General features: G+C 40.0%; 1 protein-coding gene across 6 annotated transcripts in view; it reads right to left on the reverse strand.

The window, feature by feature from the left end:
• Nucleotides 1-68: 68 nt before the first annotated feature.
• LOC120785123 (ecto-NOX disulfide-thiol exchanger 2-like) overlaps nucleotides 69-26,979 on the reverse strand; it is a 156,317-nt gene continuing 129,406 nt past the window's right edge. For 5 of the 6 annotated variants that reach the window (XM_040119513.1, XM_040119510.1, XM_040119512.1 and 2 more), the window contains 7 exons: nucleotides 25,882-26,002; nucleotides 21,615-21,805; nucleotides 16,583-16,723; nucleotides 10,596-10,646; nucleotides 9,592-9,697; nucleotides 6,452-6,537; nucleotides 69-2,599 (listed from right to left, as the gene is read on the reverse strand). In XM_040119513.1, the coding sequence (XP_039975447.1) occupies nucleotides 2,468-2,599; nucleotides 6,452-6,537; nucleotides 9,592-9,697; nucleotides 10,596-10,646; nucleotides 16,583-16,723; nucleotides 21,615-21,805; nucleotides 25,882-26,002 (828 nt within the window). In that variant the 3' untranslated portion in view covers nucleotides 69-2,467. The remainder of the gene's footprint in view (nucleotides 2,600-6,451; nucleotides 6,538-9,591; nucleotides 9,698-10,595; nucleotides 10,647-16,582; nucleotides 16,724-21,614; nucleotides 21,806-25,881; nucleotides 26,003-26,979) is intronic. The other variant, XM_040119511.1, reaches the window with a different exon arrangement.

The following is a 26,979-nucleotide window of genomic DNA, read 5'->3' on the forward strand; positions in this document are numbered from 1 at the left end:
TCCACAATATTACAGTGGCTTCAGGTTCTATTATTATGTTGTGGACTTGATTGTGAATGGATAAAGTTGCCATTTTGCCTATCAATCTGCACTCAGTAATCCATAGTGATAAGGTGAAAACATGTTCTTAAAAGTAGAAGCCCTTTTGGCAGCAATTACAACTTTGAGTCTTCTTTGGTAAGTCTCTGTAAGTTTTGCACACCTGGACTTGGGCAGTTTATCCCCTTATTTTAGCATATCCTCTCAACCTCTGTCAGACTGGTTGGGAAGCATCTGTGATCTGCCATCTTCAGGTCTCTCCACAGATCTTCCACGGGGTTTAATCTGGGCTTTGGCTGTGCCGCTCAAGGACATTCAGAAGCCACTTCAGCGTTGTTTTGGCTGTATGCTTCAGATCGTTGTCGGGCTGAAAGGTGAACTCTAGCCCTATTTTCAGGTCAAATGCACTCGGGAGCAGGTTTTTTCTTCAAGTATCTCTGTCTATTTGGCTGCATTCATCCTTTCCTCAATTCTTACCAATTTCCCTGTCCCTGGAGTTCTGTTCAAGCGGTTCAAATTTTGTCGCATCAGACCAGAGAATCTTTTTCTTCATGCTCTCAGAGTCCTTTAAATGCCGTTTAGCAAACTCCAAACCGGCTGTCGAATGCCTTTTACTCAAAGGGGCTTCGGTCTAGCCACTCTAGTATCCAGGCCTGATTGAGGCCTGATGCTACTGAGACGGTTTTCCTTCCGGCAGGTTCTCCCATCTCTGCAGAGAACTTGAGAGACTGATTGCAAAAATGGCAATTTAACACGATAAAAAATGCAAATAGTGAACAGTAACTCTCAAAGCAAAAACACTTAACATGCACCATATTGTCACCATCATTGATACTGTAGGTAGCAGGACAGCGTCTGCTCAAATACCGTCACACACAGCATCAGCACAATGCCGTCCTTTATTGAGGCGACAAGGACTGGCAGTTAAAAAATGATGTTTAACTTCTTCAGTAGATGGCAGTAGAAGCTCATCTTCTGGATGGTGTGAGATGAGGCTTTGCTGACGATATGTGTACTCACATAGTACATTATAGCAAAAAATAGCCAGATTAATGTCATTCTGTAGAAGAAACTAGGAGGATGGACTGAAAAAGATTAGATAGTTATAGAAAATAAACCTAAAAAGTCACCACCGTTAATGTTTTGTCATGTAGTGCTGTTTTCGCCTGTTACTTCCTGTAAAGCCACTCTAGTAAGCCAACAGACTGCCTGATACCTATATTTTAGATGCATTTTACTTTCTCTGCTGTATTCAAAGTAGTTTGACCAGAAATGTATCAACTAGTTCATCATGAATGTTTTCCAGGCATGTATTAAAAAAAAAACAATAAAAAAAAACAAAAAAAACCCCAGTTTGAGCCCAATGACAAACAAAGGGAAGTTCCTTTTCACACTGTGCTACAATAGAGCAGTGAACACAATTTTTTTCTGTAGATAGATGGCTGAAAATATAACCATGAATCCAGCAGAAGGAAAGTGGTTTTTCACATTCAATAATTATGATTTAAAATGCTCAAAGAAATTGTCTGTCTTTGTAAAATGCACCAAACCTGAAAGGCACTGTGTGAATGTCTTCCTAATGCCAATGTGTGTTCTTTTTTTATTTATAATAATGATGAGTCAAATTATCTAATGTGAAGTACATTTTGACAAACAATTCAGCAACTGCGAAAAAAAAAAACATGCCTGTCCTCTTCATTTTAACACTTTGCAGCATTTTAGGTTCCCATTCTGGGCTTGATTACTCTGTGCTGTTCATTGTCCATTTGAGAACTCACAGTGCAGTTATGTGGCACGAAATGGGAGCATAATTCAACACTGAACGAAGTGAAAAAAATAACTACAAAGTGACCTGACCGCTGCATACATCTCGTGTGCACTTATAACAGCATACACAGATAGTAGAATGAAATGTAAGAATTTATTTTACGTGATTTGCACAAACTCAGGGAGAGAGAAAAAGAAAGCCAGAGGTTGCCATTAGCATTCCGAGGTTGGGAGTAGACGCAGATGACCTTGCTGTGTAGCCCTTTAGTCCGGGTCAGCCAGTACACTGAGCCAGATGTAGGCGCGAGTATGAAAATACAACCCATTCCATGACCCTGCTGAGACTGGCTCTCTGAAGGGACTTTTCGTTGAATCCCATGAGTAAAAAAAAAAAAGGTGAGAGAGTGAGAGATGATGCGACAGTCCCCATAGAAATACATCCACCTCGTGCTCACCATGGAGATGCTGCCAATCAATTTGCTATCACAAAAACCTGTATATTTATCTCTCTGCCACCTACACAGAGCACCATTTCCTGATCTGAGATCTGTAGCAATTAATTTGTGCTCTTGTCTGGGCAGGTAGAGCCCAGCCCCTTCATTAGTTGCCTGCCTCTTCCACATGTCTAGACTGTCCTTCCGAGAAGTGTCACCGGCAGAGTCTATGTGCTCTTGATGCCCTGGAAGCCGCAGAAGTTCCAGCGTTTCTCCAGACTGGCTCCGACCCCGGTCAGCTCCTGTCTGAAGGTGCAGGGGAGCCGACACAGAAGAGCCTCCACCTCACCAGGGTTAATCTGCAGACACACACACACACACACACACACACACACAAAAAAACACATGCAAGAGTTAGATGCCAGACAAAACTACTTTCACACACAAATTAACACATACATTCTCACACCTCCGCTGTTCACAACTCTGGTCTTCATTCTCATTAAGCTCACATTCAGTTCTCACACCTTCACTTAAACCCACTGAACAGGCCAAGCATCAAAACAATATGAACTACCGCACATGACAGGATTGACGCCAGCTCGCCCCACCGGGGTGGGCTGAGGAGAAACAGAAAGGCTAAGATGACAGAAATCCAATGCACGAGCTGCTGTAGACAACCCACAGCGTCTTGCATTAATATCTAGGTTGTTCAAGCCCTGCGCTGATGTCGGGATGCATTAGGGTCCATCGTGGAGATAGGACTGTTTTGTCATCACAGACAATGGAGCTCGGTGAGTGTGGAGCCGGCAGATAAGCAGAGAGAACTGGGCTTGTTGTTGGGGAGTCCAGCCCGTGGTATTGACAAAACTGTGGGCTGCTTAATCTGCGGAGTCAGTGTTGAAACAACAGATACACAGCCAAACAGCCACACACACAGTGTTTAACAAAAAACTCAGACACACCCACAGTCATGCACAAAGCATGCTACACACTTACACCTACACCTGCTTGTCACACGCAAGTTTCAATTAATCGTTTAACATTTTGGGAAACACACATTCCTTTTCATGTAGTGAGTTGGATGAAAAGATTGATATTAAACTCGTATCTGTGCAGTACATATGAAGCCTGAGCCAGGAGACTGTTAGCTTAGCATAAAGACTGGGAACAGGGGGGAAACAGCCAGCCTGGCTCTGTCCAAAGGTATCAAAATCTGCTTACCAGCACCTTTAAAGCTCATTAATTAACATGTTATATCTCATGTGGCTTCAGACATATATGAGAGAGGCAGTGATCTTCTCAACTAACTCTTGACAGAAAGCATATCTCCTAAAATGTTTAACTACTCTTGAAGACCAACATGTTCTGTTCCTTGTGTATCTAAGAACAAGTGACGACGTTTCTAGGTATTTACCATGTACAATTATGATCTATAACTGAAGTAATAATTAATTAATACTTGATCATTTTCTGAACTTAAATGCTGAAATGATAAGTCGATTAATTAAGAACTTAAACAACAGCGAATTCAATGACAACATTTTTTATAATTGATAACTTCCTCGTTGGTTTAAAGTTTCAAGTGCGTTGCACCTGTAACCACACCCCAACCGTGACGTCACAGTGTACTGACACACCCTAGAGTACACTTTTACATCACTCTAGCAAGGTAGAGAGATTAAACACAAACTACATTTTCACCTGCTGTTAGGTCCTTTTTCAAACAAAAAAAAAAAACCACATTTGTTGGTTCCAGCTTCTCAAATGTGAGGATTTTTGTTTTTGTTCTATATGGTCATAAATCAAATATCTTCAGGTTTTAGAGTGTTGGTTGGACAGAACAAGCAAATTGAAGATGTCAACTTGGGTTGTGGGAGATCGTGATGAGCATTTTTCAGTGCTTTCTGGCATTCTGAAGACTAAATTATAAATCTGTTTATCAAAAGGCAACAGAGAGACTGTCAAATGATGAAAACTAGAAAATGCCCCCACTAGAGCACAGAACTCCACCAAGGCCAATGTCAAACAACATACAGCAGACTTCAGAGAAAGAAATTCAAAGTCATACTAAATGATCCAGATCTGCCCCAAAATGTAATGAGTTCTTCCCTGGACCATGGATGAGTCCTCCACCATGTTTGGTGCAAATCAGTTCAGTACTTTTTGCATAATCCTGCTGATTTTAAAATAAATAAACAAACAAACCAGCAAACAAACGAACAAACAGAAAAGGGTGATTATGTAACCTCCCTGGCGGAAGTAATATTCAGTAATATTCAATAATCTAAAACAGACTGATAGAGATTAAGTCTTTACTAGTTCAATTCCTGTTCTTTAAATGACATCAATTTGTTTGTAAAGGATATAAGAGGGCAGGAGAGCTATCAGATCCAACACAATGACACTGACTGTCTTTAATATCACACTATGTTTGATAAGTGCTTGGTGAGAAACCATTAACTGTCATTACTAACTAATTACTTACTTACTCATTGCATATCGTCAATTTAACAAAATTGGCTGGGTTTGTCTCTTCCTGGAGGCGCCACTCAGATGTGAGGGAAAGAGTGGCAGGAGGTAATGAGAGCAGTCCAGAACAGCCTTGGAAGGACGGTGATGACAAAGCTCAACTCATTTACAAACCAGGAATCAGAATCAAAACACGTCACCTTGTTCAGAGTAATCAGGCTGACTAACAGCCGAAACTGGCAGTGGCAGGCAGCAGCAGACGGATGCGGAGCATGAATGTATTTATCAGTGAACTGCGCAGGTGGGGATGTGTGACAAAATTAGAAAGCGATAAATGCAACAGGACAGAAACGGACAGGCACTGACGAAGCACAGACAAACTTGATGTATATGAAGCTTCTTGCTATTAACAAGTTCAGAGCAGCTGCTGCCTAAAAGGTCGAGGCAAACAAGATTTTGCCCACAGGGAAGGTCAGTAGTGCTATGTCCTGCATCAGTTAAAAAAAAAAAAAAAACTGCCATGGGATAAACCTGCCATCCTATTCAAAATACAACTATGGATTTGTTCAGCTGCCCACAGTAGTTGATGTGGTTGAATCAGGCAACTCCCAGTGTGACTCGGTAACCACTTGGGTTGTGGTGCAGGGCTACTATATAAGTGCAGTCCCGTTACTCTCTGTATTTGCATCTGTTTAGGTTACAAAAGTATCTGTGAGGTGTAACAAAGAAGTGGATGTGGCTTATACTGGAAGCTATTAAAAATGTCTTATTTTCTGCATTATATTGTTGTCTACTAGCAGTTACAGGACACTCCTTGTACATACAGTTTATCCAAAGGTTTAGCTGCCAACTGAATACATAAATTAGAAATTTACAATTGGTATTTTAACCACACACAAAAAGAAAGAACATTAGCCTGAGTCAAAATAAAAACCTGTAATAGGTTTGGGTGTAAATCAGTAGTGGGAACAGAACAGAGGTTAGTGAAGAAATAGAACTGCACTGGGCCATATCGGATGTTTTTCTTTAAAATCTAAAGGATGTGCATAAAATAGGTGCAGACGAATGTTGGTCTGACGCTTTCCACAAAAAAAAAAAAAAGAACGCTGTTGTCAGAAGACAGGCAGTAATACCTCAAGGGGCTCTGTTACATAATTTTTTCAGAATGAAATTGTGCATGCAATGGGAGGAGGTTCAGATGAAAATGAATCAGCTAGTCAGTTTCCTGTCTTCCGTCAAGTATCACACAGTGTCTGGTTCATGATGTAAAAATAACAACCTGTTGAACATCAGTCAAGCTTTATTCTGCACCGAACACCTAATCTGATGAGAGCTGATAAAAAGTCATGGAGGATGAGCATTGCTGAGTGTCACTGAGTACTGAACTGAAACCTAAAGCACACATCAGTGTTTTAAGCCCATAGCCTACTTGTTTGCGTACAACCCTGGTAAGTATAGAACGTGCAGCAGTGCAGCTTTAAATTGATGTGTGTGTTCACCAACCTTTGTTTAGATGAATAAAGGCTAGAAAAGTTTCAGAGTAGCTGATGGATCTTTCCTGCTCTTTAGGCTTGTTTGTGTGCCAGGAATCTAAAATGACACAGCAGGACCCTGGCATACAGCCGGCCCATATGTCAGCCCTGCAGAGAGATTTTATCTATGTCACTACGTCTAGGACGTGTGTGTGTGTGTGTGTGTGTGTGTGTGTGTGTGTGTGTGTGTGTGTGTCTGCTTGTTACCTTTGTGTCCAAACACTGCAGGTAGGAACAGATGTACTCGATGCTGGCTCCAAACGGATGGACGTGCAGGAAGGTTGAAATGATCCCTGGGGGTGAAAAATAAGTAACACAGACATGTTAATTAAACTGTCAAAATCCAAAGACAGACCTTGTCACAACCCTCTAGTCTTCTGAGTTTCTATCACTTGTCAAACATGTCTTTGAACCACAGCTGGATATTTGAGACACCAGTTTGTATTGTATGTAAAAAAACAAGCGAGGATGCATCAAGTGGCATTTCTCAGAAATCCCAACACTGTTAAGAGACTCTTGTATATTGTGGCTCCAGATTAGAGGAATTGTTTGACGGCATGGAGGCTTTGATGTCATTGTCTCTCATCAAAGCTGTGTGTTACTGAAACTCTCCACAAGCTCAGTCAAACCATCTGCTTTCAACTCTCAGATACAGCGTACCCCCCCCCCCCATAAAAAGAGTGTATTTTTCAAATTTTGTTATGTTGCAGCCTCACGCTAAAATTATTTAAATTCATTTTCCCCCTCATCAATCTACACTCAATACCCCATAAACAGAATTTCAGAAATTTTTGCAAATTAAAAAAGAAAAACTGAAATATCATATTGACATAAGTATTCAGACCCTTTACTCAATACTTAGTTGAACCACCAGGAGAGAGATAATCCTCCAACCCTACTTGTTGTTAGAGCACCAAGAGGCTGATAGAAGAAACAAAAACGTCTACGAAAACAGTTGAGATATGGCTGGTCTCACAATGATCTGACCTCACTGTGTGTGTCAGCATGAACTACGCTAAAGTTCAGACTATCATACTGAACCAAGGATATTTCCTGATTTAACAGAGTTTGTGTCTCATTTTGGCAGAACATTTAACCATAATGCAGGGAGATAAAATTTTAAAGAAAATATAACTGGACAGTTAAACAAATAAATACATTGTAATATTGTGTATATTTTCAAATACTAAGAACATTTTATAGAGTTTGGTTGGTGGCATGGCAAAAATGTCTTGTGTTGGCGGGGTTCTGGGGCGGGAATTTTGACTCATGAATTCAGTATTTCTAAAATCCTCACTGTGTTAACTGGTAACTTAATGAGTAAAATCTCATTACTGCTGACAGAAACTACGGCAAAGTCTACAAAAATATGACCCAAGTTTAAATAAACCAGAATTATACTTTAACAGTGTATAAAAGATGATTTGAATTGTGTTTTCAGAAGCACAAAAAAAACCAAAAAACATCTAATCCTAAAAATGTCTTTGTAGCTCAAGAATACAAACAAAGCCTCTTTCATCTTGTATACATTTGCTCCTCACTTTTCTCGAAGGGAACAGTTCAGAGATTATGCAACTGTGTTCTTCCACATTCATAGTGTGGAAGCAGCAAAAAGGCAAAGAGACTCAACCCTTTCTTTTCTGATGAAACATTTTCCTTCAGAAGCCGAATGTCCCTTTTTTCCTGCAGAGCTCACTTCAACTCAGCATCAAACTGCACTCAAGAGGAGTTATTCTGACATAAGAAGGTGCCAGGTTATTTAACTGTGGCCTGTCTCTGCCTCAGCAAACAGCCAGAGTGGGCATGAACAGAGGACAAGCACCATTGACTGCTTAACTACTTGTAAGCCAATCACACAGTCATTCTGCTATGAGACAGTGGACGCAGGTATTTCTGTCGATGGAACAATGGCAGAACTGGCCTCAGACGGACAGATACAGAAACTGCTATCATTTGGTAAACTCCAGCACAGTTTGCATTTCCCTCTTAGTCCCTAGCAAGTTTTATCTTTCATGCTTTGAGCCGGCAGACATCCTTGACAATTAACATGTGAAAATGCAGTGTCCCGGAAAAAAAGGAGCAAAATGGGACAGGCTTTGTTTACTTCTATAAATAATGTAGTTTATTACACACATGGGAGATAAATGTTGGCCATATTTTCCATTATCATAAAGTCACAGTGTTATGTAATCTAATGAGTAAAGTGCTCTTTCTCTCTTCAGATCTTCCTCCTCTCTGGCTCTAATGGCTGTGTAATTATGCAGAGTTATTACCGCAAAGTGACTGAAGCAAATCAGAAAAATTCCAATTTTGGTAGAGGTGGCATTGGTAGTGCATGTTGTAGTTACGTTGAACAAGGGGTGGACTGTAAAAAAATGCAACAACACATTATGATATAAAGCAATCCCATTCAACAACTAAGTAGTGAGTAAGCCAATTTCTTTATCTTGCAAGGAGTTGGTGTTATTTCATACACCTTCTTGGTGTTTTGGTGGCATTATGGTGATTCTGTGTCGTCATCATTTACATCATTATAATTTATATACAGTATACCTATTTGTTCCTCCTCCTTGGCTGATGGTCAAATCAGTGGTGTAGTATGCAGCTGGAATCAACTAAAAGAGAACTTTATTGTCTGCAAGTTCCATTTTCAACCCTGGACATGAAATAGGCATAAAGCAAATAACAAGTAAAAGAACAATTACTGACATCAGAGCACCATCAAGGCACAATGATTATCTGTACCAAACTTCATGGGAATCCATCCAATAGTTGGTGAGATAATTCAGTCTAGACCAAAGTTGCGGACCGACTGACAGTGCCACCCTTACAGCCAAACCACTAACATAGCTTAAACTGCTGATTGGACTTGGAATACATTAGTATAAAAGAAAGAGGATTTTTGGTTTTGCCAGAGTTAAAAGTCTCAAACTGATTGAATAAAAGATGAAAACAGTCTGTCAGGATGTTCACAGCTTTACTCCTGAAATATAAGACTGACCTCAATATAAGTCACTCAGATTTATTATGCGGACTCTTGACCCAAAATGGCCCAACAATGATATTCATGACTCCATCAACAGGTATATGTCCCTTCAAGGTAGACTCTTAAGGGTTAGGTAGGTAGACTCTTTACGTTTTGAACACCCTGGATAGGTGCATTAGCTAAATAACTATATACCTAAAATATTAAGATGAATGTCTGTGCATGCAGCTTTCATTTGATTAATGTTCAATAGTTTTGGCATATTGTGGAGGTGTGGTCAAAAAGATAAATTTCCAACTCAGAGAAAATTTGTATCATTGTATTCTATATGTAGTGATGGAGATACAGTAATACAGCTTACCTACTAACAGTGCGTCCCTCTCAGTGCAAACAGGACTGGACCAGTTCTTCTCTGGGAGACCCTCCTTCTCCTGACTGCAGGACACCACTGATGATGCTGTCACATCCTTTGGAAACACACACAAACATAGCCTTTTGTGTCAAACTGCTGAAAGACATCCACAGAACTTCCATAAAAAACTGGTGCTACTGAAAAATCTAAACAAGACTGTGGGTACGGATTCGAGGGTGTACATCCATTTACTTGGCCATGCAAATGCACAAAAATGTATTAATAAGCATGAAAGGTGTTTGCACTGTAAGCAGATGCAAAAATAGAAAATAACACAAAATAATATACATAAAAAGATGGACAAGACAATGATCAAAAGATGAAGGAGTGAGAGAATTAGGCCAGCAGCTAGAGGTCTAAAAAAGGTGCGAGACGAAACAAGAGAGAAAGTGCTAACGATGCTTATGATCAAGCTGTTGTTTACTGTGAGTCTGTGACAGCCCAATACACAGAAGCGAGGATAGAAGAGGACATTTGGATGTGTGTGCGTGTGGCAGAAAAAGACATTAGGCTATGTGTGTCTTGTAGGAACGAATTTTCTAAAACAATGATCGTGGCGATGCAAGGTTACCCTTCTCTCCACAGTCTAACCTAGACAAACCAGGACACAGTGGCCTTGTCTTCAACTTCTTGTCTATTGTAGGAGTGTGTGCAAGTATGTATTTGAGTGTGCACATTTTGCACGTGCATGTGTTATGTATATGTGTCTCTGTTTGCTACGGCACAGGTCCCTCATTTTCTAACCCAGTTGTGTCTGGGTGATTTATTCAGTGAAAAGCACAGTCCCTGTGAAGATTGGCCTGTAATGATATGTCATGTCAGTGGAAGAGTTAAGGGAGGAGAGCAATGGAGTGGAGAGAACGAGAAAAAAGTAAAAAAAAAAAAAAAAAAAAAAAGGGGGGGCAAACATTTAGCATAGAGTAGTGAGGCCTCAGGTTTTTTTTCCCACTTACATTGACTTGATTAGCACTGTGTTCGATCCCTCTGTCATCTCCCTTTAACGTCTCCAACGAGAGCCAATTAGAAAAATGAGAGGAAACGTCAATGAGAAACAAGTCACCCACTAATGCAATCAGACATACCAAAACTCACTCTCCATCCCTCTGTGACTCTTTCATACACACCAACTGACACATACACATAAACATGAACTGCATCAGCAGCTGTATGAACAAGGCCTAGTTTTCAGAGGGACTTTCCCATGTGACAGTCATCTGAGTCTCCCAAACTTGAACAGAGTTTGGGAGACGAAGTCACATACAGAAAAATCAAAAGGTTTATGTGTGTATATGGCTACGTGTCCCAGAATAGCGACCAAAATAATTAGTACTTGCTCTGCAATGCTGGATGGAAAGTCACTGGTTTATTTAATCAAAGTTACATCCACAACACAAAACACATTCAAAGAATACCCTTTTGAATGGATTTGAATGGAAACATGCTGGCTTAGATGACACACTGCCATACTGTTTAAAATGATTAAAGTAGCTTCTCTTTCATGGTTGAAGGCACTGACAAGCGTATGATGAACGATGACATCTCGAGAGAAGATTTAGGAGACTATGGGAAGGATATGGGAACTACATTATTAAACAGATACACAGTATCAAGAAATAATGCAGTGCTGACAGCGACAATCCTGCATGAATGCACACAATGTTTGCACGGTTTCATATGTAATCTACCATCCAATGTAAACACTGACCCACCCTGTCACATTGTATGATAGGAGCTGACGCCTTGTCACACGTGGTGTTATCAGTCTTAGTGCATATATGGCAATGCTTTTATGTACCTACTGCATGACAAGAAGAAACGGCCTGGTTGAAGGTTTCTTTGCATTTGTTGAAAAGAATCATCCCCCTTCTGATGATGAAATAGTATCATACAGGAGAGGCTTCAGTGAGTATATTCATACATGTAAACAGTATCTATAGCTGTAGCTTTTCAGCTGCAATCATGAATCTCGAATTGTGTGTTTTATTTTAAACTGTTTCTTTAATAATATTCTTAAGCTGACTATCTTTCTTTCTCTGCTGTATCCTGATACAGGAACTCATCTTTATAATAGTTGACTATACTGCTCTATTACATGATGAGACAAGTCAAGTCACTGTGACCTGACCTAATGTAGACCCAAAGCTATTTAGTGACAGCAGGGACAGTGATCAGTGCATCAGCAAAGGTAACGTTACATTGTAAGAGCTGATATTTGATAAGGATCCCTTAAATTTGAAAACTGTATGACAGAACTATGAACAAGATATGCACTAAACTGGACATTTAAGTGAAAAAAACCTTGACCTCGCGCTTGTGGCGCAATACTGGTGACTCCCTTCTACAGAAAGTTTCCAAGTTTTATCCAAAAAAGTCGCTAGAATCTTTACTATGTGCTTTTATCAAAAAAAAGTCGCTCAAGGGGTGTGAAAAAATGGTAAATCTAGCAACAAAGCCGCTAGGTTGGCATCACTGCCTGTAAACTCCCTCCCTGATGATGTATTAGAAACTGCTAGTGCCAGCTCATTTTGAAAGAGCAATGTCCAATGTGGAAACTCCTACACTCGGCCAGCCAATCATTGGTGTAACTTCAGCACTCAATCATGTGGCATTTGGCTGACCATTGGGCTAACTTCATCAGTCAGTCAGTCAGTCAGTCAGCGACATTTTCGTTTACAGGTCTGGCTCCGCTGTTGCGGTCCAGCTAAAAACAATTTATTACTTACAAAACTCATTCATGACAATTACTGTATAAAACCAACCGGTTTTGACCTTGGCAGGTCTTCATTGGGGTTCAAATGAGGAGACATTATCTGTTTGACCCTTTATACATTTCTTCAGGTCTGTGTCCTAATTGGAGGATTGGGACAACGGCTACAAGCAAGTAGCAGGTGTGTTTCCATATAAAATACCTGAGTGGAAACGCTGACCAAAAAAAAAACAATTTTGATATACTGCAAAAATGTTTTTTTATGCCTGGCTGAGGAGGAACAGTTGGTGTATTGATAAAACCAAATGCACAAAAGTGGAATGGAAACAGGTGTGAATAAATCATGATGTACATGAAGCGTGTTACCTAAATGTGCACTGAAGCTTTTCGATCCATTGAAGAAATAAAAAATAGGCATTGGCATATCATAGGCATATCAAAACATCAGATCTTTGGAGCGAGGAGGAGACTCTAATCTTCCTATATTAATACATGACACGAACATATATGTCATATTTCCATCATGTTTTCTACATTGCTCACTGTTTGAGGTTTGACCTGCTCTTTTAATTACATCATCTCAATGCATTTGCCCTCATCTTCTGCAATGGTTCCACAGTACCCAACAGGAAAATCAGTGCTGTTGAAAATCAGCTGTTGGCACTGACAAACCAAGAAACCAAACCAAAATTTATTTAAATTAGCGATACATTTGGATGGAAACCTAGAAAATGTCATACAGAGGTAACTTCTCTAAGATTTCACAGAGCTTCTCCTCTACAGATGCCTGAAGCTTGCTCTTTTGTACAAACCATGACAGGGCAACACTGTGTTTCTTTGACATTTGCGTACAGCAACTTCTTGTCACTTATCAGCCGAGATCTATGTGGCAATACTGTGATAAGCAGTAATGTTGGCCTGTACAATTAATCATTCAAGCTTTAATTACACCTTCTCTAATATACTGTCCTAATATACCGCTTCATGGAGTTTGAGCACTTCTATTTCACCACACTCCTCTTTGGTGACGGGAGACTATTAATGGTTGGAACCATGCTAATAGGGGACACTTCTGCAAAGACATCATCCTTGTTAGGGCAGCCGTAACATTTCCAAGAGCTGAGACAGATCAGGAGGATGAAAACACTTAACATTTCCACTAATGGTGGTTGAGTCACATTTAAGGGGATAGCAGAGGGATTTGCTGGAGTGTTTGCTGCGGTCAAAATCGCTGGGGTTGTTCTCTCAGGATGGATCTGATTGTGATGTTTACGGTGGAGGCTGAGGTGCTGTTGCTTGGTGAAGGAATGGGGCTGTGTGCTGTACATGTGTAGTGGTGTTTCTGCAAAGGGGCTCAGGTTCCCTCCTGTGGAAATACTTCCTGGGAAGAGAGGGGTTGGGGAGTGTGATGAAGCCGTGGCTCAACAAGCTCCAGATGAAACATAATATATTCCTTTTTCTCTCTGTTGACCAACACTGTTCATGTTACTACTTGTGAGTCTCTCTCTAACAAAGGGCTCGTGGAGAACGGAGATGCTACTGTTATTTTCAAACTTTGTTTTTTCCACCAGCTGATTCTTTTTATTTTCTTGAAAATTCATTTCTCCTTTACACGCACCTCTCTCAGGTTTTTCTGCCTCCTTCTGTATTTGTCTTCTTCACACAGGAATGGGAATAACAAACAAATAAATTCAGTGTGTGAAGATGTCTCTGCATTATTTAAACATTAAAAATTATTCATAGCTTAAATAAAGTTAGTGTCATAACTTTGTTGCCAGCTGCATGCAAGTTTTATAACCTGTCATGACTTGTTTTTATTACAGCCACTAGCAGAGCTCATAGGGTCAGTAAAGGAACGTTTTACAAATATGAACTTTTTGGGGGATAATAGGGGAAAAAAAACCATCCCATATTCAAAATAATGGTGCACACCAACGCTGTCGTTAGTAATAATGTGAAAGCATCTTGAGTCTAGAGGGAGGATGGTGGTGTTTTCTCCAGTTACATAGCTCACACTCAGATGACTGTCACATGGGAAAGTCCAGGAATAGCCGGACATAAGGCCCTGTCATCTCCTTAACGTCACCTGAGGAAAACATCCTCACTGAGGTCCAGATGATAAGGTATCTCTGCTACTGTTCAGCTCTGCCTGTACGGAGAGATAATCTTCCTCAGAACAGCAAAGGGATGAAGATGGAAGACTTGTGTTGACTTGTATGTGTACCCGTAAAGTCCGGTCAGCTGACCCGTTGTGCACCGAATCACTAGAAGAGGAATATTCTTTTTAACTTTTTAGGTTACACTGGCAGTCAGCCCGGACTAACTAATTGTAAGCTAACCAATTAAACACTGTCTCTGTCTACAGGAGGAAGCTGTACAGGGAAGCCTTGCAACGAAAACGTGCCGCAAATCCAGTCAGTGTGTATGAACTGCAAACGTATTCTGAATATAAAACGGGGAGCCAAGTGGCAGATGATCTGCTCTTTTATAGGGTATTCTAGCATCTTATCGTGCTGGGAGTGCATAGATCTGTCTGACGGCATCATGGACACCAAAGCAAGTATAATGGCCAATGCACACACTTCAAATATCTGCAGCTTAGGGACCATCCATCGCCTCACGGCAGATGGACAGGCAGCCTGAGCAGCTCAGTGGATCAAAAAGATGACCTGAGAGCAGAAAGCAGGCCACCAGAGTCATCAAGCATCAGTGGACAGTACCATTTTTGTATGATCATTATCCAATTACATAGCTGATTGAACTTAAAGCTCATTCTCATGTCAGCCCTGAGCCAAAACAGGCCAGCAAGAAATGAAAAAATATGAGGTAGTGGAGCACACTTGCACTTGACTAAGATCTTTGTTGTATTTCAATAGGTGACCTGCAATGCACTGGCATCTTTGTAGTATTGTGAAAAGTGGTCCTGGTTGTTGTGGAGCAGAAAAGCACCAAATTTCCGTATTGTCTTCTGTAAGGTTCAGGACAGTGTCGTCTCCTCATGGCTTTCGTCTGCACTAAAATTCAGGGTCCTATACAGAACACGGCAACACACTGCTTCACATAAGTAAGTGAGTACAAGAACTAAATGGAAGAGATGACAGTGATGGCAACGAGAGCACCTGGGGTAATTTCCCAATTACTTCGGAACTACAGACTGTAAAATAATCTAATTTGGGTATAAAAGTTCCTTCAAGGATTTTATGTACCCTAAAACCTTCTACTGCAAATACACAGGGAACAGTTTCGGGCTTTATCTTGGTTTGAGTCTAAAATTGTGCAAAATATAACCATTTGAAACTTTTTCCATATCGTACATTTAACGGATTTTTCTCTGCAAGAGGAAACGATGCATGTACATAATTCAGCATTGCAGTTTGTAACTTTAGCTCATTTTGTGAGTTTACATGCACTTATGTGAAGAGGTTGCTCAGAGAAACCAGGTTTCAGAGTTTATTGGACAACACATTTACATGCACTATAGTAACCTGGTTACTGTAAATCCATGTATACAAGCAGCAGGTCAGAATTCAGAGTTCTCCCCTAACCCGACCTAATTTTTTGAGGCATTTCAACAGTAGAAGATGCTGCGTTGGTTATTTAGGATAGTTTTTGCTTTTCAAATTCAGCCGGGTTTCTCCAGCTTACTGGAATGCACCGACACAGTTAGCCTCAGAGTTTGCTATTTTTTCTACCGTAGTTGTATCAGAGGTGTACACACACACACACACACACACACACACACGCACGCACGCACACACATTTAGTACACATGAATACACATACAATTTTAATGTTCACATTAAAAGTGTTCAACTGGCAGAAGATGCAATCTCTTTCTCTGTTCTTGTATTTTCTGTCTTGATGCTTAAATTATATGTCAAATCAAAAGAACTGGTGTTTTAGGTACTTCAAATGATCTGTCTTTTTCAATTTTCTCTCCGTAAAGTCACGGTTGATACCAGAGATCTTGATTACTTGTTCATTATCAGAGCCTTTCGGGCAAACTTCCATCTTTCATTTGCTGTGCTGGCTTGATTGGGGCAAATCATCAAATGCCACTTTAAATGTATCAAAATCTTGTTGAATCATTTTCCCATTATGCAATATTCCTCATGCACTGAAACCCGTTATGAAGTACTTTCTTTTAGATTAAGTATTTCCATTTAAACACACTAACAAACACATGAAAACAAAGTTTTTCCTTGACTTAGTGTGTGTCGGCTTTCCTCTGACCTGTTGCGTGTGTGTGGCCTGCAGGTCGTGCAGTCCTGCCTTGAGCTTATGGATTTGGTTCTTCAGCTGCTGTTTGTCCTCCACACTCCTCTCCAGCTCTGCGTCCCGCTCCTTCAATTCCTCCCTCATTCTCAGAAGTTGCTAAACATAAAGAAGGAGTGAAGTTAGCCACTGAATATCGTGCCAGCCATGTTTCTCCAGTGCGTCTTTCCAGCAGTTTCTAAGTAATACGTTCGTTTTATGCAGGGTTGCAACAGTGAGGCCTCGGTCTTGACTCTGGTGAATCAAAAGATAAAATTCTTGTCCGGAGAAATCGGAACGGAAGAGCTCCCTCATCAGCTTCTTCTTTTAACGTGATGCTGAACCGTTCATCAGTTGCATTGGTGCTGCGAAGAGTGAGTCAAGTGAGGTGAACATTAAGCACTGTTCCGGAGACAGGGAGCCAGGGGTGATTCAGCTGGTCAGCACATAATGTACTCTCCTGGAAATCTGGGACCTCATCCTTACTGAGTATTACGTTTATGTTTTCTGCATATTCTAGTTAGATACTGAATAATCTAATTATAAACTAAAATTTTTACATTATAGAGGAGGTTGCTGAGGCGGTTAGTAGCTAGTGTAGGTAGCAAACAGCACAGATCTAGTAATCACATCTGCATATGTGATGGTGATCTAGTGCGAAACTGGCTATGCCTGAACCATGGCAAAATTGCTGGAATCGAAAAAGAGAAGGCAAAGCACACACTGAGGCAGGTTCAAAGCGTTTTGCATACATTATTTTACAAGAATTAAGGAGGAAAACAAGCAAAGAAATACCTTAAAATATTGTTGTGCTGTTACTGACAAATCACTAATGTCCTATAAGTAAATAATTACATCTTTCATACTAAGATGTTAACAATAATCATAATAATTGCAAACAAAGGCAGATTTGATCAAATTGTGTGCTTATATATCACATTAACATTTTCTATAAACATATAAAACACGGATTGAATTTTAAAAGTGGAGTGTGTTTGTCAGAGCAGGTACATCACAGAGAAGCTCGAGGGCTGAAAAACGGAAGCGGCTCCTAGTTAACACATTAAGCCCAAAAGTGGAGCATTAATTTAACGTCTTGACTCGAAACACCGAAACCAGAACAATGAGCAGCAGTGGTGCACGGTTTGTTATCATTTAGACTTGGTGCTGAATAGAGTCGAGAACACCAGAGGCAAATCTCCACACATGCTTTCCGCTCCTCAGATACCGAACCTTGTCACAGAGATAAACAGAAGATTGTTGTTGCACTTTGCTGCTCCCTGATGTAAACGTGCATGTAGGAATGTGTAGCACTGGAAGAACAACAGACGTGCTCATGCAAGCTCTCATAGGCAAACGTTTGCGCTTTCAGCATTGTTTAGTTGAAGGAAGAATTTGGCTGGAATGCTTTTCTCCACCTTTTCTTCCCACCGGTACGTTGTGGGCGTATGCACTCCCCAGCTTGTAATTATACTGTAGTTAACCACAGTGACATGTACATTTTAAAATGCAGGGAAAAGGCTGGAGAAGAGAAGTTAACTTTATAGGGTATAAGTAGAGGGGCACTAGGGAATAGGCTGAAATATGTCCTAGAAGTATATCCAAAAAATGTCTTTTAGGTTTCCAGGTGAACATCAATTCTCTCCTACAAGTGATTCAAGTGGAGTCATGGAGGTGTAGACAGGATTGGTCCATCTGCTGAGAATATTTCAGCATTTCAAAGGCCACAGAACAAATGAATTTCAAACAGGATAAAAATTAAAGTGTTCAAATTATCAGCTAATGTTTTCATGAGACACATTTCATTGAGATAATTACAATACACTTTTTCAAATGAGAAGGAAGTGGGGAAAAGCTCCTCTGCCATGTTCACACAACTATATTTTCTATGTAACCTCTTTGCTTAAGGAAGAGTAACTGCAAGCTGAGGCTATTTGATAACACAGCAGGTGATCAGAAAAGTGGACTGCTGCCTGAGGAAAGTGTTTTCTTTTTTCAAGTGAGTGACTAAATGTTCCTGAGGGTAATATTCTATTAAATATGGCCTGAGGCTGTGGTTTTTCAATGCTGGTCCCCAGGACACAAAGACTTGCTGCTCTTTTCCATTTGAGCCATTTAGACACAAGGGTGTCATTTCTGTCTAAATGTCAAAATCTAGTGTTCAAATCAAGCAACAAAAAAAAAAAAACTGATTAACATCATGGCCCCTCCACAAACACATAGTTTGGCAGTTGCCAAACTGTGTTTGTCAAAACAACTGACTCAAGTTATCCATTTCGCAGATTTGAAATGTCTGTAACACAAGTGTAATAGGTGTTACTGTAAGTAAATGGAGCAAAGAATTCAGTATTAAAGGTGTCATACAAACTTTTCCTCAAATTCGACTAAAGCTAAGAAACTGGTCAGGCGACACAATGGTGGCGTGTGAATGTAAATATATGATTTACTGAAGCAAAACAGCAGAATCTGCAGAGTGTGTGAAGCATCTGCAACCAAAGTGTCAAATGTCTGACCACACTGCTTTATAACGATGAATAGATAAATACAGTATAGTATAGCAGTATATATATAGTAATCAAGCAACATTACAGACCTCGTCTTAAAATTACGAGTCTAAAGCATAAATATAACCAGAAGGCAATTTGCATTTGTTTGTGTTTTAGGAGTTAGTATAAAACCCCATAGCCCAAAATAGCCAGAAATATTTAAATGCCTTGTTTAGTCTGAATAACTATGATCTAAAATCATAGGATTATTCCGTGTATTCACATACTGTATGAAAAAAGGAAAGGAACAGTTTATCACAAGGTAAAAATATGATCAGTTTACAAAGATATAAAACAGAGAGAAGCAGCAAATCCCCACAGTGGAGAAACTGGAACGAATAAATGTTTTGCATTTCTCCTTGAAAATGACAGAATTACTTCTGTCAATTGATTAATCAACTACTTGACTCAGCTTCCATTCCCATCACCATTAACACCACCTTCTGAGGACACCGGGTCAATGTGGGATTAAACTCAACTTAAATCCTGAACTGTTGGGAACAGGCGGAATTTACAGAGCAACAACCTCTAGACCTTCGTGAGCACCTTAAAGCCCCTACACAGTCTCGGTCCACCCACACTGGTGTTTTCACCTAATCTACCTGATTAGAGCTTTTCTCAGGACTGTGTGGGCCTGCACAAACTGTGCATGACTGACATGTCCATGACTTCCTTGTTAGCTTTTATTGTATCTGTTAGGGCCGGAAAAAATGAACGCCTTTATCATCCTAATTGGTACGTGAGGTTTGGTGACCTCGAATATTTCCCAGCATATGTCAGCCCTGCATCAACCCCGAGTGGAGGTCTAATCAGACGGTCTATCTGAAAACACACTGTGGGGGTGTGTGGGGCCTTTAAATACACCTGGAAGCCAGGTATGCAGCATGAGCACTAATGATCCATCCTACTTGCCTGAGAGGCTCCTGGAAAAAGACAGACAGCGAAGAGAAGTACTGAGGGGGCATCATAAGTTTTACTGGCTTTTGCATGCCTTTTTTTTTTTTTTTTTTACAAACAATAAAACTTAAATTCTGACCATAGCGTGACCAGAATCCTAACCCCTGACACCACTGAGATCCAATTTGACAAACCTTGAATCTGCCTGCAAAGATAACATTCTGTTCCTTTCCCCATCTTAAAACTTTCAGGCGAATCTCATTTAAACTTTAACTTCGGAAAGAGTTCAGTGGCAAATACTGTAAAACCATTCTATTGGCTTAACATAAAAATTCAAGGGGTGATTTATTCATTGTATAACAGCTACCTTTCTACTTTAGCTGTAGTTTTATGATGCACTGGTGAATGTGACAGCGTTGGTAAACACTGATTTCTCTGGAAACCGATCACCTGAGCTTGTGTCTTTTCATTCCGGTAATTCTGCAGTGTCACAGCCGCGAAGATGATCTGTAATTTCTCAGATCACTGAACTATAGACTGATCTTATTTTTCATGAATCACAGATTACTGTCAGCTGTGATAAGACAAAGCCGCAATGATTCACACATTAAAAAAAAAAAAAAAAAATCCCTCCACTTCCTACGAGTCTATAATATCATGTACAGTAGCAGGGATGCTGCAATCAAAATTGAAGTCACGGCGATTGGAAGCACAGCGAACATAGCAGATTTTTTCTCATGCCCTGTCAAAGTACATCCTACACGACTTCAATCAGACTTTTGTTTCGCTTTTTCTGTTTCCCTGATAAGTGAATAATTCCCAGGTATGATTCCGGCAGGATTATTTCATGTGTTGTCGATTGCATGCACAGCATTTTTTGGAATCACATGACACTGTGATAGTCAAGGAGTGATCTCTCATGATAAAAAAAAATATCTCAAAACAGGAAATGCTACATGGGAAACAAGTGGTATTTGCTACTTGTTTTGGAGGGAAAAAAGTACAATACTTAATGGCTTAAGGTGGGTATTTTTTTGCAGCGTAGCGGTTATGACTGTATTGATTTTGTTTTACACAATGACGTTCACTTTATCTGGTTTCATATTTATCCCATCATATGCTGTTACTTACTGTTTTTGCCAACACAACTGACTCAAGTTATCAATTTAGCAGTCCAAACTGGAACCAAAGGACACGTTTGCTGCGATGATACAGTGAAATGCGATAAATACACCTGAGACTCCATTTTCACCTCCAGTCCATCTTCAGAGGAGTGTAGTGTCAAAATCGCAGACCCTCATCTGTTACAGCTGATTTTGCATGATCTGCATGTCTTTTATAATAATAACAATAATAATAATAAAGAAATCCAAAACATAGAAATATAAAACAAGCTAAAATAATTTAAACAGTTATAACAAATACCATCAATTTAAAGTGAGTCCTGAGTTTGCGGCCTGAGATCATCTTTTGTCACCTTTGTTGTCTTTTCTTAACTCCTGTTAAGGGTTACCCTGAATTTCAGTTTGATGTACGAGGTCTACGCAGGTTTCTGCACTACACGTCACCTTCTGCATGCCTTGCAGAGCCTGCTGCAGGAAGCCGAGCCGCTGCGAGTGTGCGCTGTCGTCCTCCTCGCTCCCGATTGGTTGCCTCTTGCCCTGTCCCTGTTTGAGCAGCTCCACCTCGTTCCTGTAGGCGTCCAGCTGGCAGCGCAGCGAGTCGTTCTCCTCCTTCAAGGCTTCTGCTTGGGACACACCTAGAGATTCACACACAGTTGACGCATCATTAGACTGCCCGAGAGAGAAGCTCTCTCTGTATGTCTCCTGTTCAGATATAGAGGCCAAAAAAAATTCAGCTGTTTTAAGGAAAGCCACTTAAGGTGTGGGAAACTGAACCTAGAAAGTACCAGTTCTCGTCATATGTAATATTTTATATTCATAAATGCTAGTAATCTGTCACATTTGAGATTCAATTTCACAAATAGGTGAAATTTTCAATAATTGTACACTGGTGAATACCAAATTATACAGACATGTCCACAGGCTTTACACTTTAACTCAATTTATCATCAGTCTTTCTTTTTCTTCTTTTACCTCACACAGAAGATTTAGAAATACCATGACATATTTCACAATGCTGCCAAAAAAATTACTTTTATCTAAATTACGGAAAAAGTGTAGAGAAACACCCAAGAGACTTTTAGACAAAGAATCATTCTCCCCCTTTTACATTTTCTGAACCAAATGCAGAGTATGAGAGCCTTAAAGAAATTATGTTCCCATGCAGCCACTGAAATGCGATCCCTCTCGAAAAATGGCTTTTTATCTCTAAATAGGCTTTTGACTTCAATAGGATTCTTCTTTTTCCTGTTCTTTTTTTACTTTTAACTTTTCTAAAGAAATTTAATTCACACTGACCTCAGTTCAAATGAAAGCAGAACAAAGCCAATTTATTGATTTTGATCTGAAATCCACTGCTAATATATTTAAAAATGCCCCAAATCTGATTTTTCAATACACTCACAAACAGAGGCTTGAAAGTCTAAAACGGTGGCAAACAATATCCTACGACAGGCAAAGGTTTGGCCCATGGAACGTGTACAGGATATGTGATACATTTTTTGGGATAAGATGGTCAAGGATTAGAAATTAGAAGAATTTACCCTCAATAATTTTCAAACAGCACATTACACCCATTTGACTACCTGTTAATAGTCATGTCTGCGTCACTTAATCTCTTAATTTTAAGATGCATGCTGGATTAGTGACTTTACCCACTTAACTGAAGTTAAATTAACAATTTTATCTGAACCACAGTGTTAAACCACTCTTTATGAAGCCTCGGACCCCTCGGGAGTAAACAGACAGACCATCATGCCTCTGTGTCCTTGTGAACAGGCTTGGATGTTCTAAAGATTTTGTCTGAAGCCACAGCTGAAATCAAAATGACTACCTTGGCTAAAGCTTTCAATTTGCTGCTTGAATCAAATCAGTTGTGTTGTGATCACAGACCGTTACTCCCTCAGTTCATTTAAAGCCTTAACAGCGCCCAGCCATCAACCTGTGGCCCCCTGCCTCCAGGAAATTACAATCATATACACCTAATTTGCAACAGCAAAGCCATTTTGAGGGATGCACTAATGTGGATTGGATTACGTTTTCTAGTTACAGAGGAAACGTTATCAGTAACATATTTGGCTCATGTTGACACTGAACATATCAGTAAAATGTTCTACGACAACAGATTCCATTAATTTTCGGCCAAAATATCTGATCTTGCAACATAATATTTGTATATGGTGAGTAAGACATTTGTCATGGTTATATTTCAGCATTCACAGCATTTGGCTGACTCTGACTCCAGAGTCCAGCGTTTCGCAGACTCGCCATCCACCCCCACACCTCCCTACAAGCCCGTTGCGGTAAATACTGCACACGTAGCGCTTAGTTCGCTCAAAAAAAAAAACCTTGCCTCTGAACATAAGCGAGGCTGAGATTGTTTTTTGAGGAAACAAGGTTTCCCTCCTTTATACCATTTAAAGCAGCAGTAACCTTCCGAAACTCCTTTTCTTGTTATCACTCCCACCGCTTTTACACTTCAAACACATTTGAGCAATTGAATGTTCTTTTTCTTGTGTCTCTTTGCTTGTATTTTCTGCTTTCACACAACCCTTAAATCAGCAGTGCACTTTTGGGTTTTTTCCGGGGGTGCGAATCGAAATCAGTCAAGATGCACAGTTTGTATTCATTAATGAACCCCAATTTGCTTTATTTGGCAGGCAATTTAGACTAGAACAAAAGAATTAGAAAAAGCCTTTCATTCTATGCAGAGCTGCAATAAAGTAAACTATAGAATATACTGCAAACAATATAGCTGATTCCTTCAGACGGCGTAGAGAGGGATGCAATAACATCATTCACGTTTTCTATTCCGTCACTCAAATAGGAAAGACACCCACTAATACGATGTCTAATGTTTCATCCAGAATGGGGCCAAGTGACAATCATACTGAAGACTGTATGGAAGATGATGATGAAATGATGATAGAGGTGGTAACAGTATCTTAAATTGTGTTTAATTTCACCGCTACAATTAACATGTGAATCACATTAAGATCTCACAGCAGTGTCTGTTCAAACGCACATTTGAACTATACTCTCATAATACCAAAGATAGGCTTTTGTGTGTTGAGCAGTACTTTGAAACATGATTATATTACAGACTCATGGAAATATAAAGATGGATATGTGGACCCCAGCTTGTGTGCACTCATACGTTTGTGTGTGTGTGTGTGTGTGTGTGTATATGTATGTGTGGGGTGTAGATAGTATTGATTATCAAGTCTTATGAACCCGCTGCCCAGGGAAAGCCGACAATTTGGCCAGATTCTGTCCAATTTCCCCTGTATTTGCCCTGAATTTCCCCAGGGAGGGGTATCATCAACAGTAACAAACACCTGTACCTACCTGTATCCACGCACACAAACACACACACACGCACACACACGCACCCATCCGCACACACACATACATGCGAGGAGAAGATCCGTTTATTCTCCCATGAATCTGTGTGCTGTGACAGAAAACCCTTGGCCACAACTTGAGACTTCTGTGTACATTCTGTTCTTCATACCCAGCGGAATAACGTATCAAATTTATCAAATTCCACAAAGTACACCCCATATTTTTTATCAGAGCAGCAATACTTATTATCTGTTCAGTTTTACTGTTTTTTTTTTTCTTTTTTTGGTTGCATATCAGAATTATCAGTACAGAAATTCACTTTGGTAATAATAACAAAGCCCCTCCCGAGATGAAGCCTTAAGGGCATGTTTTTCTCAAAAGATTAGCTGTATTTTTTACTGCTTTGTTCTGTTTCCTGGCTGTGTTACCTGTTTCTAAAATCAGATTATAGGTTCTTTTCAAAGGTAACACAGACTCATATGTGGTTTAGGATTCAATGATTTCTTTGTGCTGTCCAGGGGATCCTTTGTGACAAACAGTTGTAATGCAATTTCTGGGGGGGGACCAATTTGACTGACCATAATTTGTCTGTAACTACTGTACTTAATGATTTCTTATGTTCTCCTCCCGAGAGGCGAATCAAGCACTGTAATTACACCTCCACCCTCTATTACCATTACACCATTTCTGACCAAAGGAACACTTGATTTTAGATCTATCCAACTATAAACCCTGAAATGCAGCTGAGGCAGACTAAATGTGTGGCTAATGCGTCAGTAGCCAAAAGTCTCTGTGTTGAACAGAGTTTATTAAAAGCTAAAGCCCTTTCCAAACTAATTAAAATATACCGACTGAAACTTGTGTTTTCAGTATATAGCTCTTCAACACATTAAAAACATGCTAATTAAAACTGCTGGACTTTTGAGTGTGGTGTCGATGGCCACTACTGTCACGCAATTCAGTGCACAATCAAATAAATGATGGTGCTACCGACAATAAAAAGTGGGAAAAAAAACGTAGGCAGTGTTGCGAGGACTATAATCGCAGCTCAGCTTGTTATTTGTGAGGTTTTTCAAATAATAACACTGGGAGTAGTGTCCCACGGCGGTAGGATGATTGATGTCTACAAGTGCATTGTTAGTAGCTTGTTAACACAAAATCTTGTCTCACTCAAAAAATAAACACTGAAAGAGGTATTATTGTTGCCACTTTGGTATAAAAGTTATAAAATGGCTTTATTTAAAAGTCTTCTCTAGGTTGTACGGAATATACACACCTTTTCACTAGCCGTTACCACAATACTCCTTGTGCAGCAGACGTACAGTACAGTACAGTATCACGGTGTGAGTGTAAGCTCAGACATCTTTACCTGTGTCCTCAGGGTCTTTGCTGTTGGTGGCGGAGGAGTCCTCCGTGTCATCATCAGACATTTCCATCTCCTCCTCTCCCCTGATGCCCATCAGCTGCTCATTGTGCATGTTTCTAATCTCCTGAGAAACACAAGACAGACACCAGTTGAGGGTCTACGCTGTGGACTTCGTGTATACCGACGCTGCTGCTCACGCAGAAAAATTGCTCGATCTTTTTTTCACCCCTAAACATGTGCAAACCAAGTCCTGCAAACACACACACGCACGCACACACACAGATGGCCATCTGTCTGGTGTCTTTGAGATTTCAGCTTAAGGTTACCTGGGGCCAGACATGCAGACCTGTGATCTTTAAATATACACACACATTTGGACCGGGTGGAGTGAATGAGACCGTCTCACACGCACACAAGTAGCAAGAGGGCGACGTTTCACCTGCAAAGTTGAGCTACCAAGGCGCGAAAAATACGGACACCTGCAGGGATTGTTTGGTTTGATCATGAGCACTAAGAACAGCAACTGCTGTTTGAGATGCAAAGTTGTTTTTATATCTCTTTTCCAGAGATGCCACCAGCCAAGTGTGTACACTGTTTGTATTTTGAGATTATTATGATGTATATTATTAGGACAAAAACCTCATCATAGAACGAGGGCTGCATGATTTTTGGGAAGTTTATTATTAAAAAATTTTAGGTATATACTTCAAGCCCCCCTTATTTAGCGTTTATATTCAAACTTTAAAAATGTTTAGGAACGCTCTATAATGTGGTTGTATGCATATTATTACAAGTTTGTTTTATTATGTGTTTATACATCAGCCTCCACCTATGGGTGCCTATAGGAGGAGTTATAGCTGTTGACACATACATTAATAAACACTTGTATCTGTACCTTGTATTGAATGTTTACATATATATAAATGGTAGAAAGGGGGACTTCAAGTAAAGCGATGCCAAGTAGTCTTAAGGTCTTGGTAAAGATAATCTACATATGGAGGTTTACATTTTTGTAACTCACTTACTAATGTATTTTTACTTCCTTATTCATATTTTTTTTAGCTTTATTTTATTCATTACTTCTATATTGTGTCTCTTGTT

This window comes from Xiphias gladius, chromosome 23 (assembly GCF_016859285.1).
Source record: "Xiphias gladius isolate SHS-SW01 ecotype Sanya breed wild chromosome 23, ASM1685928v1, whole genome shotgun sequence".
Lineage (NCBI taxonomy): Eukaryota > Metazoa > Chordata > Actinopteri > Istiophoriformes > Xiphiidae > Xiphias > Xiphias gladius.